Source organism: Heteronotia binoei, chromosome 8, assembly GCF_032191835.1.
Source record: "Heteronotia binoei isolate CCM8104 ecotype False Entrance Well chromosome 8, APGP_CSIRO_Hbin_v1, whole genome shotgun sequence".
Taxonomy (NCBI): domain Eukaryota; kingdom Metazoa; phylum Chordata; class Lepidosauria; order Squamata; family Gekkonidae; genus Heteronotia; species Heteronotia binoei.
This window is the reverse complement of record NC_083230.1, coordinates 129,324,953-129,344,533: the sequence shown is the minus strand read 5'-3', so window position 1 is coordinate 129,344,533 and position 19,581 is coordinate 129,324,953. Positions and strand designations below refer to the sequence as shown.

The 19,581-nt window shown below is 48.1% G+C and overlaps 1 protein-coding gene across 1 annotated transcript; it reads right to left on the bottom strand.

Moving 5' to 3' along the window:
- Positions 1 to 3,886: 3,886 nt before the first annotated feature.
- LOC132575790 (regenerating islet-derived protein 4-like) lies at positions 3,887 to 17,401 on the bottom strand. The gene is made up of 6 exons (XM_060244480.1): positions 17,270 to 17,401; positions 15,728 to 15,794; positions 12,811 to 12,905; positions 9,170 to 9,310; positions 6,508 to 6,622; positions 3,887 to 3,954 (listed from the first exon to the last, which is right to left on the bottom strand). Exons 1-6 carry the CDS (start codon positions 17,399 to 17,401, stop codon positions 3,887 to 3,889), a joined length of 618 nt encoding a protein of 205 aa, XP_060100463.1.
- Between the last annotated feature and the right edge of the window lie 2,180 nt (positions 17,402 to 19,581).

The following is a 19,581-nucleotide window of genomic DNA, read 5'->3' as shown; positions in this document are numbered from 1 at the left end:
TCAGGGCAATTCAGGTAACAAGAATGTTTTAGAATGTTTTCATTGTGATTGTGTTTTATGGGTTTTGAAACTGAAAGTGTCTGAACCGACTGTTAGCTGCCCTGAGTCGGCTTGCGAAGAGGGCGGGATAGAAATTTAAAAACAAATAAATAAATGGGAGAAGAGGATGGGCCATATTTGCAGATGACACAGTTATTTAGGATGGGGGAACACCAAGGCTGTTTGTGAAGAGTTCCAGGACCATCGCCACAGATCAGGCAAGTGGGTGACACTGATAAAAGAAGGAAAGCATTGGTTTTTATTCCCCACCCTTCATTGTCTCGAATTTACCCATTTGGGGTAAACTTATTGAGAGGGCAGTGGCGTTGCAGTTACAGAGTTTCCTGGAGGATGCTTCCATTCTTGATCCCCATCAGTCAGGCTTTTGTCCGGGTCATGGGATGGAGACAGTGCTGGTTGCTCTGGTGGATGATCTTCAACGGCATCTGGATCGAGGCAGCTCGGCGGTACTGAGGTTGTTAGACCTATCAGCAGCATTCGATACAGTCGGCCATCGGTTGCTGACCTGCCATCTTGCCGATGCAGGGATTCAGGGGTTGGCCTTACAATGGCTTTCCTCTTTCCTTGATGGTCGGGGACAAAGGGTGGCGATTGGGGGTGAATTGTCCCAGAGGCGCACGCTTGATTGCGGGGTGCCTCAAGGGGCAGTGCTCTCCCCGATGTTGTTCAACATCTACACGTGCCCCCTTGCCCATATTGCCCAGAGGTATGGGCTGGGTTGCCACCAGTATGCTGATGACACCCAGCTCTATCTACTTATGGACGGCCGGCTTGGCTGTGTCCCAGAAAATCTGGACCTGGCATTACAAGCCGTGGCTAGATGGCTCAGGCTGATTAGATTGAAACTAAATCTAGCGAAGACAGAGGTCCTTTGCTTGGGTCGGCGTGGTCAGGGAGGGGCAATTCCCTTACCAGCCTTTGACAGTGTGCCCCTGACAGCGGCACACAGGGTCAGGAGCTTGGGGGTAATATTGGAGCCTGCCCTAACTATGGAGGCCCAAATAGCAGCCACTGCCAAGTCCGCATTTTTTTCATCTCAGGCGGGCAAGGCAGTTGGCCCCATTCCTGGAACATGAGGATCTGGCAACAGTGATCCATGCAACGGTCACCTTAAGGTTGGATTACTGTAATGCCCTCTACATGGGGCTGCCCCTGTGCTGAACCCGGAAGTTGCAGCTAGTGCAGAACGCCTCGGTGAAAGCAGGAAGGCAGGAAGACAGCGGGCATGGGACATGAGAAGAGGGGGAGCCTTATGGCACCCCAGGTACTGGTGAAGTGTACCGACTCTTATCTGAGAACCAGGTTTGATTCCCCACTCCTTCACTACCAGCTGCTGGAATGGCTTTGGGTTAGCCATAGCTATCACAGGAGTTGTTCTTGAAATGGCAGCTTCTGGGAGAGCTCTCTCAGCCTTGCCCACCTCACAGGGTATCTGTTGTGGGGGGAGAAGATACAGGAGATGGTAAGCCGCTCTGAGTCTCTGATATAAATCCAATATCATCATCATCTTTTTCTTCTTCTTCTTTCTTAACTTTTTAAACCTTTATTATGTAATGCACAAGGTACAATACAATAAGAATCAAATACAAATTAAAGGGCTGATACCTACATACATATGCTTACACAGCAAAGGAGGTAAGGTTCATTTTGACCGCTACAAGATCAGCACAATTTGGTAAATCATCGATACGAATACTCAAATATACAGAAATTGAAATAATAGTATAAGTTGATACAACGCATTTTCAGCCTAAAGAACTAATGCAAGTCATTATCATGTCACAGTAATCTAGTCTTATCTACAGGCTGGTTGTTTAATGATATAAAAATAGAAATAAGTCATCAAATTGACTGGGTGACCTTGAGGTACAAGAAAGATTCAGTCTCCAACATAGGTATGGCATCCATTTTTCTCTTAATGTGCTCCGATGCATGGGATTTGAAAAGGTCAGCAGGAGCTTTCGAAGGGTTCCCCCTCCTCCTCCCCACCTACCTACTTTGTCCCTCGAATAGTAGGTGCAGCTGCATAACTATCCCTGGGCTAGGAGAGTGGGCAGTCAGCCAGCCCCCAGGGCCTTTGCCACGCCCCCAGCAGCCCTCATGAACCCCTGGAGAAGCCCACTCCACCCTTTCTCCATTTCTTACATGATTTTAGTGGCAGGTGACTTGCTGGCCTTTTGACTGGGGGGGGGCACCCCAAGAGAGCCCCAGGCAAGCAAAGCCTGATCCAATATGGCTTCTCTTCTGTTCTGATGAGACACAGAGTGTTGGACTGGATGGACTATTGGCCTGACCCAACATGGCTTCTCTTCTGTTCTTATGTGACACACAGTATTGGACTGGATGGGCCACTGGCCTGATCCAACATGGCTTCTCATGTTCTTATGTGACACAGAGTGTTGGACTGGATGGGCCACTGGCCTGATCCAACATGGCTATCTTCTGTTCTTCTGTGACACAGAGGTTGGACTGGATGGGTCACTGGCCTGATCCAACGTCTCTTCTGTTCTTCTGTGACACAGAGTGTTGGACTGGATGGGCCACTGGCCTGATCCAACATGGCTCTCTTCTGTTCTTCTGTGACACTTAGTGTTGGACTGGATGGGCCATTGGCCTGATCCAACATGGCTTCTCTTATGATGCAGGCACATTTGGAATACTATCTACAGATCGGACCACTGTATCTCGAAAAGGCCTTCCTAAGAACATGAGAAGAGCCCTGCTGGTTCAGACCAGTGGTCCATCAAATCCAACATTCTGTTTCGCACTGTGACCAGACAGTTTCTCTGGAGGGCCAGTGGTTAAGTGCGCAGACTCTTATCCGGGAGAACCAGGTTTGATTACCCACTCCTCCACTTGCAGCTGCTGGAATGGCCTCGGGTCAGCCATAGCTATCACAGGAGTTGTCCTTGAAAGGGCAGCTGCTGTGAAAGCTCTCTCAGCCCCACCCACCTCACAGGGTGTCTGTTGTGGGGGAAGAAGATATAGGCGATTGTAAGCCCCTCTGAGTCTCTGATTAGTGATCCCCGGGCCAAGGGAGGCTAGACTACAGTTCACCAGAGAGCGGGGCCTTCTTGATTGCTTCCCCCTATTGGTGGAATCAACTGCCAGAAGAAGCTAGGGCCTTGCAGGACCTCACCCAGTTCCACAAGGCCTGTAAGACAACTCTATTCCAGCAGGCCTTTAATTTGACATCAAAGGACTGATATGGGGTGATTGAAATACATCGAATATAGACTGAATGCCTTCTGAAACGAGAAAACCAATCAGATCCAATTAGCACCAAACTGTTTCAATTGTTCTTAACCATATTAATTGTTTAACTTGTTTAATTGTTATATTGTTCTAATTGTGCTGGTTGTGAGCCGCCCTGAGCCTGCTTCGGCAGGGAAGGCGGAATATAGATCCAATAAACCAAACCAAACCATTCAGAGAGAAGGGCAGGGTATAAATCTGCAGTCTTCTTCTTCTTCTTATCCACATGGCAGCCATCTTGGCTTTACTACGATCTTTTCTAGTCCTTTGCAGAAAAAGAAGTTTGGGAAATATTGGAGAAATCCCAAGGAAACCCCAGGAGGTATTTGAACACATTAAGATGCCATGAGGAAAAAAAAAATCAACATTTCCCAACAGAATCCAGCCTGGGGCAAATGAACTGTCTGGGGAATTCATGATCCAGATTGGGTTTGAATGTGAAAGCAAAACAGGGATAAATCAGAGGTGGAAGGGGGGGTGTGTGGGTAAGAGAGATATTTATTCCGGCAAAAAGGAGAGAAATTGTTCAGGCGTGTCTATCGTTTCAGGGCAAAAGGGGCAGCGGTCCCTCCTACATAGTGGTTTCACAGATGTAGGGCATCCGAGTACTGCAGAATGCGTCGTTCCACTCTAGGAATTCTGCAAGGCAATGGTAAGATGAGGTCAGGGATGTTCCTGCCTTCCTGCGGATTTCATTCCTCAAGAAGATTTTCAGCGTACTGACTCTTGTGTGCCCCAGCACCTCTTCTATCTCTCACTGGTGATTCAAATATAGCAGATCTATGCTCTCTCCACAGGTAGATTCAGATTTCAGGCTGATTACTGAACGTCGAAGTCCTAGTCTAGTAGGAAGCCACACAGGGCTATACAGCAAAGCTGACCCTTGAGTATAGGGCTACTGGGGGTCCTGCTTTGGGTGGTGATGGGTACTGACAGCCTTAGTTGTCCTGCTACTGCTCCTCGCTGGGCCAGTAGGGACAAAATGGGGGGAATGGGGGTGCAACTGGCTTCACCCAGACCTGGCAATCCTACATCCAAGTCAAGGCACGAAGCGATTCGAGTTCTCGTCTGTCCGCTTATGGTGGGAGACCTCCGGCCAGTTGTACCCCTTGACCGTCTATGCTCAGTGGACTGGCGTGCAGAAACAGGGGCTGAGGGGTGGGGTGCAAAATGTCCTGGGGAGAGAGTTTTAAAAGAGAAACGAGGCCTCAAGCAGAGCGCTGGCGATTCCTAGAGCCGTGTATGTCAAGGAGAAGGCCGCATAAAACCTAAACTATACGAAAAGCCAACACTCACCACCAAAACGCTGCAATTAATGATATAATTTGAGGTAGCTTCACATGTTGATGTGTGCTGAGAGAAAAATTAAAAAGAAAAAAAAAATCGACCTCAGCTACTTACCAGAAGTTCTGACCACAGAGTTCCTTAAGCTGATTCCTAGAGCTACTTGGAGGTGATAAGGGTATCTCTAGGAATTGCCAGAAACTCTATGGTAGGATAAACATAGAGTTTCTGGCAATTGCTGGCTCTAGGAATCAATGCTCACGACTAAAACGCTGCAAAATTAAAAACCAATTTTATATCTAATATGCACAAATGAACCTCACAAATTCAAAAGCAGCACAGATGCAGTTTTGAAACATTATTGACTCGAACTGACACTTGTAAATTGTGCTGTTCCGCTGCTTGCAACAAATGCCCGTATTTAAAGAGCCAACGCTCTATTCCTTTTCATCCTTCTTGTGTGTGGAATATGGCGACTGGTGACGCAGTTCTTTAGGATTGATGGTAAGCTCAGTAATTATTGTTCCCAAGATGAGGATAGCGCAACGGTGAGCCGGTAATCATTCCGTTTCCCACAAATGCTTCAACTGGCGCATATTTATTGCTTGGAACAAACAAGCGATGCAAATCGCAGCCTCCTTATGCGAGTCAAAATTTAGATTGGCATCTCCGGCAGTTCAAGTCAATAACGTTTCAAAACTACAACTGTGTTGCTTTTGAATTCATCATGTTCATTTGTGCATATTAGATATAAAATTGGTTTTTAATTTTGCAGCGTTTTGGTTGTGAGCATTGATTCCTAGAGCCAGCAATTGCCAGAAACTCTATGTTTATCCTACCATAGAGTTTCTGGCAATTCCTAGAGGTACCCTTATCGCCTCCGGGTAGCTCTAGGAATCAGCTTCAGGAACTCTGTGGTCAGAACTTCTGGTAAGTAGCTGAGGTCGATTTTTTTTCTCTTTTTAATTTTTCTCTCAGCACACGTCAACACGTGAAGCTACCTCAAACTGCATCAGACCATCAAGGTCTGTAGGGTCTATTCAGACTGGCGGCAGCTAGGGTTGCCAATCCCCAGGTGAGGGCAGGGAATCCCCCGGTTTGTAGGCCCTCCCTCGCTTCAGTGTTATCAGAAAGCGGGGTGGGGGAAGGGAAATGTCTTCTGGGCACTCCATGATTCCCTATGGAGACTGATTCCCCTACAGAACAATGGAGAATTGATTTGCGGGCATCTGGGGCTTTGGCGGGGGGCTGTTTTTTTAGGCATAGGCACCAGATTTGCAGCATAGCATCCAATGCCTCTCCTTAAAAGACCCTCCAAGTTTCAAGAACTTTGGACTGCGGAGTCCAGTTCTACGAGCCCTCAAAGAAGGTGCCCCTATCCATTAGTTCCAAGGAGGGAAGGCATTTAAAAGGTGTGCAGTGCCTTTCAATGTGATGGCCAGAACTCCCTTTGGAGTTCAATTACGCTTGTCACACCCTTGTCCTAGCTCCACCCCCAATGTCTCCTGACTCCACCCCCAAAGTGCCCAGATATTTCTTATGTCAGACTTTACAACCCTAGGGGCAGCTCTGCAAGGTCTCAGGCCTAGCCTTTCATATCCTTTTTTTTTTTTGGAAGGGGGGGTCCTTTTCGCTGGAAATGCCGAGGATTGAACCTGGAACCTTCTGCATACCAAGCAGATGCTTTACCACTGAGCCACAGCTCCACTTCATGGCTCTCCAGGGTCTCCGGCTGAGGTCTTTCCCATCACCCACTGCCTGGTCCTTTTAACTGGAGATGCCGGGGATTGAACCGGGGACCTTCTGCATGCCGAGCAGAAGCTCTGCCACTGAGTCATGGCCCCTCCCCTCCAGATGATGGAGCAACCCTTCAACTCGGTGGTCCCGATTCCCTGAGCCGCTACTCACTTTGCTTCTTGGAGATGTAGGCGCAGAATCCGCTTTCGTCAACGCTCTTGGGTTTCCCACCAACCCAAGCTGTAAACATGGATGTAGCAGAATCAGACCACCGCCAGCGCCCGTTCTGTTGAGAAAGCAAAGGAGGCAGAGACTCGGTCGGAGAAGAAAACAGCAGTTTGGTGTAGTGGCTAAGTGCACAGATTCTTATCTGGGAGAACCGGGTTTGATTCCCCACTCCTCCACTTGCAGCTGCTGGAATGGCCTTGGGTCAGCCAGAGCTCTCTTATCTGGGAGAACCGGGTTTGATTCCCCACTCCTCCACTTGTAGCTGCTGGAATGGCCTTGGGTCAGCCAGAGCTCTATTATCTGGGAGAACCGGGTTTGATTCCCCACTCCTCCACTTGTAGCTGCTGGAATGTCCTTGGGTCAGCCAGAGCTCTCTTATCTGGGAGAACCAGGTTTGATTCCCCACTCCTCCACTTGCACCTGCTGGAATGGCCTTGGGTCAGCCAGAGCTCTCTTATATGGGAGAACCGGGTTTGATTCCCCACTCTTCCACTTGCACCTGCTGGAATGGCCTTGGGTCAGCCAGAGCTCTCTTATCTGGGAGAACCGGGTTTGATTCCCCCCTCCTCCCCTTGCAGCTGCTGGAATGGCCTTGGGTCAGCCAGAGCTCTCTTATCTGGGAGAACCGGGTTTGATTCCCCACTCCTCCACTTGCACCTGCTGGAATGGCCTTGGGTGAGCCAGAGCTCTCTTATCTGGGAGAACCGGGTTTGATTCCCCCCTCCTCCGCTTGCAGCTGCTGGAATGGCCTTAGGTCAGCCATAGCTCTCTTATCTGGGAGAACCGGGTTTGTGTAAAAACAATTTTATTATAATTAGGGTTTGTAGAATCTTTTGGGCTCAAGTGCCGTGTTCTACTGGAGAAAGTTTTTTTTCCAGACGTTTCGTTCTCGGCTGCGGAGAACATCCGCAGTGGCGTTGCAGCCGGAGCAGGCGCTCTGACCTTCTTGACTGCTGTGCATTGAGTGGGGCCAGGGCTGCTGGAGAGCTGCTATTTCTAGGCTGGAGAGGGTGTGGTGAAAGGGCAATAGGTTCGTGGATGTGCCCATTGTTTGGTGGGGCTTCCTGGAAGGGTAGTGATAAGGAAACTGGCTGTTGAATGTGACAATTGTTCTGTGTTAATTGCTGGGAGGGTTGGAAGGGGTGTGAAGAAAAGGAAGATGGTTGTTGACTGTGCTGATTGTTCTGTGGAATATGCTGGTTGTTCTGTGAATTTCTGCAATTTATAGTCTGTAGGGTGTTTTGCAGAGCTGGATACCAAGATTGGTGGATGGAAATGCCTTCTTCCTTTCTGTTAAAGTTGTGCTGGTGTTTGTAAATCTCAATAGCTTCTCTGTTCAGGCGGGTATGATAATGTGAGGCCGTAGAAAGGACTTCAGTTCTTTCAAAGTGGATGACGTGGTCTCCTTCTTGAAGTGTATGTTCAGCTACAGCTGATTTTTCTGGCTGAAACAAGCGACAGTGTCTCTTGTGTTCGGTGAGGCGGGTGTTGATACTGCACCGGGTAGTGCCAATGTAGACTGCACCACAGGAGCAGGGTATTTTGTAGACTCCAGGGGTTGAAAGTGGATCTCTCATATCTTTGGCCGAGCGCAGCAAGTGGCGGATCTGTTGTGTGGGTTTGAAGACTGTGTCAACATTGTGGCATTTGAGAATTTTGCCAATGCGGTCGGTGACAGATTTTATGTAGGGCAGGAAGGCTACACTGTATTCAGGCCACACTGTATTCAGGAAACCCACACACACCGACCGCTATCTAAATAAGAATTCCAATAATCATCCTCGCCAAAAACGTACAGTTGTAAAAACCCTCATCCACCGAGCATCACGCATCCGTGAACCAAGCCAACTCCAGCAGGAACTACACCACCTCAACCAGTCACTGCAGGCCAATGGATACTCCCAACAAGAAATTAGAAGAGCCCTCCATCCCAAGAGACCATCCACACCAAATCCCAAGCCACACACAAATGTAGGTACAGCCTTCCTGCCCTACATAAAATCTGTCACCGACCGCATTGGCAAAATTCTCAAATGGAATGGCCTTGGGTCAGCCTTGGCAGAGGTCATCCTTGAAAGGGCAGCTGCTGGGAGAGAACCGGGTTTGATTCTCACTGCGAGAGAATCGGGTATGATTCCGCACTGTGGGAGAACCGGGTATGATTCCCCGCTCCCCCACTTGCACCTCCTGGAATGGCCTTGAGTCAACCATAGCTCTGGCAGAGGTTGTCCTTGAAAGGGCAATTTGTCAGAGCTCTCTCAGCCCCACCCACCTCACAGGGTGTCTGTTGTGGGGAGGAAGATAAAGGAGATTGTGAACCACTCTGAGAGTCTGAGATTTGGAGTGGAGGGCAGAATATGAATCTAATATCTTCTTCATTTTCTTTATTTGTGAATTTTGTGCGTTGTGCAGGGGGTTGGACTAGATGACCCTGGAGGTCCCTTTCAACTCTATAATTCTAAGATCAGTTCCCCTAAAGAACATGAAAGCTTTGGAGGGAGGACTCTAGGGCATGATGCCCTTCTAAGGCCCCTCCTTTCCCCACACCCTGTCCTTCCAGGTCCTGTGCCTCAAATCTCAAGATGTTTCCCAACCCACACCTCACCTTCAGTCGGTCTTGCAGTCCGATCCAGAATGACTCCTCCTTGGGGAAATTGTTGGTAATGAACTGGAATAACAGTTGTGCTTCATAATCCGAAAGAATGGATGCCAGATGGCCGGAATAGCGGTGGTTCTGACAATTTAGCTGTATTGGGCCAAAGAAGAATTTTGATTCCTCTTCACTCGGGCCAAGAATACAACCTCCTTTATTCATTTATATACTTACAGAAACACAATAAGAAAAGCACAAATACATACAATAGTAAAATATCATAAAATACAACTGTATAGGTATACGGATATAGGCAGAATTAAAGCCGCGTGTAAAAAGCAGATTAATCAAACACTTGACTAAGAAAATTATACCTTTTCGTGGAGTGAGGTCAGAATGATTGCAGAAATAAAATTATAAAAGTAATTTTGTCTTGAAAAGTCAGCCAATCGATATAACATACAGTACTTGAAAGAAGAAAATTATATTAAGGCATTGAAGTGAATGTATATTTGACTAAATACGTTGTATGCAGAATACTTCCAAATTGCCATAAGTTGTAGACCACAACCAGCACAGAGGAGGAGAAGAAGAAATAAACAAACTATCTCCTATATCTTCTCCACCCACAACAGACACCCTGTGAGGTGGGTGCGGCTGAGAGCTCTGACAGAAACTGCCCTTTCAAGGACGGCTCTGCGAGAGCTATGACTGACCCAAGGCCATTCTAGCAGGTGCAAGTGGAGGAGTGGGGAATCAAACCCAGTTCTCCCAGATAAAAGTCCACACACTTCACCACTGCACCAAACTGGCTCTCAAAATGACATGCTTGGGCTGATCTGTCCCCCTATAGCTGCAGGTGTGCACACACAGAAATGGTGGTGGTGTCCACCAGGATGGGCGGGGAAGGGGCTGGGCCTCACCGGAACAGCCCCTGCGTGTTGAAGATTCCATGCCTAGTCCCCGCATCCCAAATAAAAAGACAAGGTAGCTGGTGATGTGAAAGCTTGCGACCCCGGAGAGCTGCTGCCGGTCAGAGCAATGAAAGCACAAAGCTCACGGCTAAATGATGCAAATGTGAAATATATTTATACACACGTGCAAAACTCAACCACATATTGTTCAAAATATCCCTCCCATCGCATACACAGTTGCACTATGGTCACGCTGACTCGAAATGAAATAGGCAATGGAAAATGCCGCTCCACAATCACAGTAGCTTTTGCGCACTGATGCAAAAGCAATTAAACAATGGCAACACAATAAATGCAAAGATGCAAAAACAAAACCTATCGTGTCAAGAAGCAATTGACAACTTCCAAAAATTAATACATTATATTATGAAAACATCCAGACTAAATACCAACATTCAGACATTAAAGAACAAAGAACAATCCCATATAAACAATATCAAAGGATGACTCCAAAAACAATCTTCATACGGTCTGTAAGGAGTGCTAAGACTCAAGTGTAAAGTTCAAACGGAGTCCTTCCATGGCGTCGGCTTCAAAGGAGAAATTCTTTCCTTCACGCAACCACCGGTTTGAATTGCGTTCCGCTGCCTTTACAGCTTCTTCATAAGCCAACTCTAAAACCAAATGTGACAACACATATAATTGATATTCTTTATATGGGATTGTTCTTTGTTCTTTAATGTCTGAATGTTGGTATTCAATCTGGATGTTTTCATAATATAATATATTAATTGTTGGAAGTTCTCCATTGTTTCTTCACACTGATGCAAAAAGCTACTGTGATTGTATCACCGGTTGGTCCCAGTTTATTTGGTCAGCGCCTGATGAAGCAGTTGTCTGGGAACGGTTTGTCTACCGGCCCACCGTTGCGCTTAGGATATCCAACTTCGGGACATTTGAAATGTATTGATTGCCTTTAGTGACAACTCAAGTCCATATTGAACTCTACATGACGGCAGAAAGAAAGTAGAGCTTTTACTCTTTAATCATGGAGAGACGCACATTTGGCGAGTGGAGCGTCATTTTCCATTGTCTATTTCATTTCGAGTAAGAAAGCTGAAAGGTTAATATACAATTAAAGGGCCAAACATTAAAAACAAAACAAAAATTAATCATAAACCAACACACATGTATTTATTGTAGAAAGCTAAAACCTTTTAAGAGTCCATCATAAGCCTCTATCCTATGTACAATCATAAAACCACAATGGGAACCCACTCAACCTGAGCTGAAACGTTTCGATCTAAACTGGTCTTCTTCAGAGGTCAGAAAGGTAAGTACACAAAGGCTTAGAGATATTCTTGAGGCCTCTAATTCTTATGTCTTAATCAAGGGCATACATATTGCTACAAGTCTGTGGCTGATTGAAAAATACGCTGTTAACACGGCGATTTCTCTGCATGCTGCTTCCATTGATTTAAAGACTGTGTTCGATTCCATATCGAGGGGGAAGCTTTAGGAAAGCTACCAGTCTGAGCTAGTGTCGGATTAAGCCCCTAGGCAGTGAAAATCTTAGAGGGGCGGGGCTTGGAAATTATCTCAAAGTTGGAGCAGCCCACCCTGCCACCCACAGCCCCTGCAGGCACCTTCTCAAAAGCCCCTCTGACAAAGCTGCAGGGGAAAGGCAGAAAGAGGTCCATCAGTAACTATTAGCCACAGTGTGTATATATGTGTGTGTGTGTGTAATTTTTTTGGCCACTGTATGACACAGAGTGTTGGACTGGATGGGCCACTGGCCTGATCCAACATGACTTCTCTTATGTTCTTATGTGTTCCACAGAGTGTTGAACGGGAGGGGCCACTGGCCTAATCCAACATGGCTTCTCTTATTCCTTATGTGACACAGAGTGTTGGACTGGATGGGCCATTGGCCTGATCCAACATGGCTTCTCTTATGTTCTTCTGTGACACAGAATGTTGAACTGGAGGGGCCACTGGCCTAATCCAACATGGCTTCTCTTATGTCCTTATGTGACACAGAGTGTTGGACTGGGTGGGCCATTGGCCTGATCCAACATGGCTTCTCTTATGTTCTTCTGTGACACAGAGTGTTGGACTGGAGGGGCCACTGGCCTGATCCAATATGGCTTCTCTTATGTGACACAGAGTGTTGGACTGGAGGGGCCATTGGCCTGATCCAACATGGCTTCTCTTATGTTCTAATGTGACACAGAATGTTGGACTGGATGGGCCATTGGCTTGATCCAACATGGCTTCTCTTATGTGACACAGAGTGTTGGACTGGAGGGGCCACTGGCCTGATCCAACATGGCTTCTCTTATGTGACACAGAGTGTTGGACTGGAGGGGCCACTGGCCTGATCCAACAGGGCTTCTCTTATGTCCTTATGTGACACAGAGTGTTGGACTGGATGGGCCATTGGCTTGATCCAACATGGCTTCTCTTATGTGACACAAAGTGTTGGACTGGATGGGCCACTGGCCTGATCCAACATGGCTTCTGTGATGTCCTTATGTGACACAGAGTGTTGGACTGGATGGGCCATTGGCCTGATCCAAGATGGCTTCTCTTATGTTCTTATGTTTGGCACCCTTGCCCTAAGGGGTCAGTACAAGTCAGCTCTGAGCTGGCAACCCTTCCCTACTCCCCCCCCCCCAGTGAAAGGATGCTTTTGGCAATTGGCCCCCCACTGCCAGACCCCAAAAGGGTAATCTTTACCTCAGCCTGTGTCCAGTCTTGCTTGTCTGCAAAGATTCCATAGCAGTAACTCTGGTACTGCATCCATCCGATGGGGCATCCTGCAGCATCACAGTCTGCCCAGGGAGCATTAAAAGGGTATTCTGTTACTAAATGTTGGCATTCCTTCACACACGAATGAAGGGAGAGTGGGGGAGTCAAGGCAAGGAAGGAAAAGGTGGACACGGCAGTCTAGAGCTGCCAGTTTGGTGTAGTGGTTAAGTGCGCAGACTTTGATCTGGGAGAACCGGATTTGATTCCCTGCTTCTCCACCTGAGCTGCTGGAATGGCCTTGGAGTAGTCATAGCTCTGGCAGAGTGGCAGGAGTTGTCCTTGAAAGGGCAGTTTATTTCAGACCTCTCTCAGTCCCACCCACCTCACAGGGTGATATTTGAGAGCCAGTTTGGTGTAGTGATTAAGTGCGCAGACTCTTATCTGGGAGAACCAGGTTTGATTCCCCACTCCTCCACTTGCAGCTGCTGGAATGGTGTTGGGTCAGCCACAGCTCTGGCACGAGTTGTCCTTGTAAGGGCAGCTTATTTCAGCGCTCTCTCAACCCCACCCACCTCACAGCGTGATATCTGAGAGCCAGTTTGCTGTAGTGGTTCAGTGTGCGGACTCTTATTTGGGAGAACCGGGTTTGATTCCCCACTCCTCCACTTGCAGCTGCTGGAATGGCCTTGGGTCAGCCACAGCTCTCTTATCTGGTAGAACCGGGATTGATTCCCCACTCCTCCACTTGCAACTGCTGGAATGGCCTTGGGTCAGCCAGAGCTCTCTTATCTGGGAGAACCGGGTTTGATTCCCCACTCCTCCACTTGCAGGTGCTGGAACGGCCTTGGGTTAGCCAGAGCTCTCTTATATGGGAGAACCAGGTTTGATTCCCCACTCCTCCACTTGCAGCTGCTGGAATGGCCTTGGGTCAGCCATGGCTCTCTTATCTGGGAGAACCGGGTTTGATTTCCCACTCCTCCACTTGCAGCTGCTGGAATGGCCTTGGGTCAGCCACAGCTCTCTTATCTGGGAGAGCCGGGTTTGATTTCCCACTCCTCCACTTGCAGCTGCTGGAATGGTCTTGGGTCAGCCATAGCTCCCTTATCTGGGAGAACGGGGTTTGATTCCCCACTCCTCCACTTGCAGCTGCTGGAATGGCCTTGGGTCAGCCATAGCTCCCTTATCTGGGAGAACGGGGTTTGATTCCCCACTCCTCCACTTGCAGCTGCTGGAATGGCCTTGGGTCAGCCATAGCTCTCTTATATGGGAGAACCGGGTTTGATTCCCCACTCCTCCACTTGCAGCTGCTGGAATGGCCTTGGGTCAGCCATAGCTCTCTTATCTGGGAGAACCGGGTTTGATTTCCAACTCCTCCACTTGCAGCTGCTGGAATGGCCTCGGGTCAGCCATGGCTCTCTTATCTGGGAGAACCGGGTTTGATTCCCCCCTCCTCCACTTGCAGCTACTGGAATGGCCTTGGGTCAGCCAGAGCTCTCGCAGAGTTGTCCTTGAAAGGGCAGCTTTGGTCAGAGCTCTCTCAGCCCCACTTACTATTTCAGTGATTTTTGGCTTTAAACAATATTGCTGTTCCAGTGATTTATGGCTTTAAGTACCCTTGAAGAAAACGACTGCTCGGAAGGGTGGGCTCTAAGGCACTACACCATGCTGAGGCCTCTCCTCTCCTCTCCTCTCCTCTCCTCTCCTCTCCCCTCCCCTCCCCAAACCCCACCCTTTCCTGGCTCCACCCCCAAAGTCTCCAGGTATTTTCCAACGCAGACCTGGCAACCTTACCTGTTGTCCTGAACTTAGGGTTGCCAGCCTCCAGTTAGGGCCTGGAGATCTCCTGTCTTTACCTTAGCTGGCCTCCCAGCACCGACTACCCTCTGGATTGGAGGGAATCGGGCCAATATAGCTGGCATCTTTGGACACCAACATTAAGCGTCTACCTTATCCACGCTGCCTTAACTTACATTAAATCTGAGCTATTGGCTCAACTGTCAATTGTCTTTAACTTTTCATATGTTTTCATTGTCTTAACTGTTTTACTGTTTATCTATTGACGTATTGTTGGTTTTTAACTGTTTGATATGTTGGAATCCACCCTGAGCCCTTCTGGGAAAAGGCAGAATACAAATCCACAGAAATCAATAAGTAAATTATAACTGATCTCCAGCTGGCAGAAAATGGCTGCTCTGAAGGGTGGGCTTTAGGGCAGGGGTGGCCAACGGTAGCTCTCCAGATGTTTTTGCCTACAACTCCCATCAGCCATAGACAGCATGGCCGATGGCTGAGGCTGATGGAAATTGTAAGCAAAAAACATCTGGAGAGCTAACGCTGGCCACCTCTGCTCTTTGTCACACAGGGGCCAAAACCCAGGGGCCATCAGGAGGTCCACCAGCAGGGGCAGAGCTCCAGAAGCCCTCCCACTGTGCCCCCCGCAAGCACCAAGAAGACAGAGCACCCCTGCCCCAGACAGAGTTCCATCAATACCCTGTGGCTAAGAGCCACAGATGGAACTCTGCTCCATGTGTTCATCCAATCCCCTCTTGAAGCTGGCTATGCCTGTAGATTTGCCTCCTTTTCAAGTATTCCAGGGGTGGCCAACGGTAGCTCTCCAGATGTCTTTTTGCCCAGAACTCCCATCAGCCCCAGCCAGCATGGCCGATGGCTGAGGCTGATGGGAGTTGTACGCAAAAAACATCTGGAGAGCTACCGTTGGCCACCCCGCTCTATGGAATTCTACCATGCCGAGGCCCTTCACCTCCCCAGACCCCACTCTCTTGGATACGCCCCCAAAGTCTCCAGGTATTTTCCAACACAGACTTGGCAACGCTAAAGTCCAGGGTTGGAGCTACTACATTTCTCTGCTAGCTGTAAGCCTTTGAGGAGACCGGTTGGGACTCACCTTGTAGTAAGAGGTGGCTGGCTAGGAGGCCAAGGAAATGGAGGTAGGGACCTTTCCTCACCCGCATCTGTGGAGAGAGAACAGAAGAACAGGGATGGGTCGGTTGTGGGCCTAAGGTTGCCATCCTCTAGGTGGCATAATGTTTTCATTATTGTTGTTATTTTAATATTTAATTTAAATAGAAAACCGTCAACCAAACTAGAAGAAGAATTGGAGATTTATACCCTGCCCTTCTCTCTGAATCAGAGACTCAGAGCAGCTTACAATCTCCCACACCTTCTCCCCCCACAACAGACACCCTGTGAGGTGGGCGGGCTGAGAGAGCTTTCACAGAAGCTGCCCTTTCAAGGACAACTCTTGTGATAGCTATGGCTAACCCAAGGCCATTCCAGCAGGTGCAAGTGGAGGAGTGGGGAATCAAACCCGGTTCTCCCAGATAAGAGTCCACGTGGTTTGGTTGATAGTTATAGAAGAAGAAGAAGAATTGCAGATTTATACCCTGCCCTTCTCTCTGAATCAGAGACTCAGAGCAGCTTACAATCTCCTATAACTTCTCCCCCCACAACAGACACCCTGTGATGTGGGTGGGGCTGAGAGGGTTCTCACAGCAGCTGCCTTTTCAAGGACAACTCCTGCGAGAGCTATGGCTGACCCAAGGCCATTCCAGCAGCTGCAAGTGGAGGAATGGGGAATCAAACCCGGTTCTCCCAGATAAGAGTCCACGCACTTAACCACTACACCAAACTGGCCCTATAAAACCGGCCCTATAAAGCTATGAAACGTAATAGCCAAGAATACCATCAACACTTTGTTACAAACTCTAAATTCACAGTTACCAGCCATCTAGCAGAAAACAATTCCACACCATCCTCTATAGGACAGCCCTTCAAGTTCTTGAAGATGGTGAGCCTATCACCTCTCAGCCACCTCCTCTCCAGGCGAAACATAAAAATATAATTGTTATAAGCAGGAAACACACGTGATTGAACTCTGAAGGGGGTTCTGGCCATCATATTTAAAGGGACCATGAGTTCAATCATGCTTGTGACACCCTTGCTCCTGGCTCCACCCCCAATGTCTCCTGGCTCCACCCCAATGTCTCCTGGCTCCACCCCCAATGTCTTCTGGCTCCACCCCCAAAGTCCCCAGATATTTCCTGACTCCAACCTGGCAACGCTGTACACTACGCAGCACTTAGATTGCCTTCTTGTTGTTCCAGCCCAGTCAACACAAACTAACAATCCCCAGACCCCAACTTGTGATTCTTTTAGTCTGCTAAAAAAAAAATTTCCATGATTTTACACACTAATTCACGGCCCACTTCCTCTATATTAAGGGCTGCTTGTCGTTCCATCCTATTGCCTGACAAAATGCACTTCTAGCACACGAAAGCTGTCATTCTGAATAAAATTTTGTTGGTCTTAAAGACGCCAGCAGAGGGATCCATTCCCTTTTAAAACTGCTGCGAATGGAACAAAACAAATCCGCACTTCTCAAACAGCATGCGGAGCAAAAGAGGATAAAGCGGCGGAAGTCACTCACGTCTGTCCGTTTCTCCTTAGCCTGTCGGATGGGACAGGAACGTCTCTTCCACCCACGCCGGAGACTTCCCTTTCCTCGAGTATTTATAAACTGCCGAGTCGGAAGCGATCGGTGTGCTTGGGATGCAGCCATCCGTTACAATCACTCACCGAGAAGCCATGAGCGCCTTGTTCTCTTAGGAGTCCTGCACTGGGGGAACATCGTGACTCAGTCTTTAAAATGAGGAGGGTTGCAGCAGGAAAGAAGAAATCCCTGTGTTATGTCATTTCCAGAAGCAAGGTCTCTCTGGTTCTCTGCCTGGTTCTCTAAGCAAGGCAAACTTACTCCCCATCCCTGCACTTATAACATTTTTTGGGGGGGGCACCCAATTTGGTGACCCCAGAAGCCTGGTGCCCTAGGAAATTGCCTAGTTTTGCCTTGTGGCAGGGTGGGCCCTGGTCAGAAGAGGTGGCCGGAGCAGAAGCTTCGATGTCATAGTTATAGTCAAGATTTATTGCGGCATCGAGCCATTTATTTTATTTTATTTTATCAAATTTATATCCTGCCCTCCCCTGATGCACTCAAGGTGCCTGGGAACATAATAAGTACAAAAGGTAGGTAGTTAGGTAGGTAGATAGATAGATAGACAGGTAGAGAGATGATAGACAGATGATAGATAGATAGACAGGTGACGGATGATAGATAGATCACAGACAGACAGACAAATAGAGAGACAGACAGATAAGTAGATGATAGACAGATGATAGATAGATCACAGACAGAAAGACAGACAGACAGGTAGAGAGATGATAGACAGATGTTAGATAGACAGATGATAGATAGATGATAGACAGACAGACAGACATAGATGAATGATAGACAGATAGACAGGCAGATGATTGATAGATAGATAATGATGATAGATGGGGTGACATGATAGAGGTTTACAAGATTATGCATGGGATGGAGAAAGGAGAGGAAGAAGTCCTTTTCTCCCTTTCTCACCATACAAGAACTCGTGGGCGTTCGATGAAATTGCTGAGCAGTCAGGTTAGAATGGATAAAAGGAAGTACTTCTTCACCCAAAGGGAAATTAACACGTGGAATTCACTGCCACAGGAGGTGGTGGCGGCTACAAGCATAGCCAGCTTCAAGAGGGGATGGATAAAAATACGGAGCAGAGGTCCATCAGTGGCTATTAGCCACAGTGTGTGTGTGTATATAATTTTTTTGGCCACTGTGTGACACAGAGTGTTGGACTGGATGGGCCACTGGCCTGATCCAACATGGCTTCTCTTATGTTCTTATGTGACACAGAGTGTTGGACTGGATGGGCCACTGGCCTGATCCAACATGGCTTCTCTTATGTCCTTATGTGACACAGAGTGTTGGACTGGATGGGCCACTGGCCTGATCCAACAGGGCTTCTCTTATGTTCTTATGTGACACAGAGTGTTGGACTGGAGGGGCCATTGGCCTGATCCAACATGGCTTCTCTTATGTTCTTCTGTGACACAGAGTGTTGGACTGGATGGGCCATTGGCCTGATCCAACAGGGCTTCTCTTATGTTCTTATGTGACACAGAGTGTTGGACTGGATGGGCTATTGGCCTGATCCAACATGGCATCTCTTATGTTCTTATGAAATGTGTGTTTAGAATGTAGCTGCAGGAATTGAAACTTAAGCTTGCACCTTCTTAGAGCGGGCACCGACCTCTCCAAGGCCGGCAACTCCCACCTTAGAATGCCGTTATCTGTTAGTCTGCATTGTGAGACTTGCGGATATAACTTTTAACCTTTGCAGTTTGAAATGCCTGCACGCTCTGCATGAGGCGCGCTGTTAACTGCCAATAACTGCCTGTATAACCTTTGCCATGTTTGAAGTGGGGCAGTTCCCACACTGACCCAGTATCTGAAGTATGCCATGCCACCTTCTATTAAAATGCTTATCTGAAATTATGAAGAGCCTCTTTTATTAAAGGATTTGGGGACTCAACGATACGTAGCCAGTGCAGTCGACACAGCGCAGGATGGATCCGTGCCCGTACAGGCGACGATGTCAACTTCTGTGCAGCAGTGTTCTGCACCAGCTGGAGTTTCCAGAGCGGGGTCAAGGGCAGCCCCACATAGAGAGAGTTACAGTAATCCAGCCTGGAAGTGACCATTGCATGGGTCACTGTGGCCAAACCATGGGGGAAAACATAGAGGACCAACTATCTGATTCACCTCAGATGGAAAAAGGCTGATCTGGCAGTGGTGGTGAGATAGAGGGATACCCCCAAGCTCTTCATTCCCGACGTGGGCATCAGTAGAGCTCCATCAAAGGACGGGAG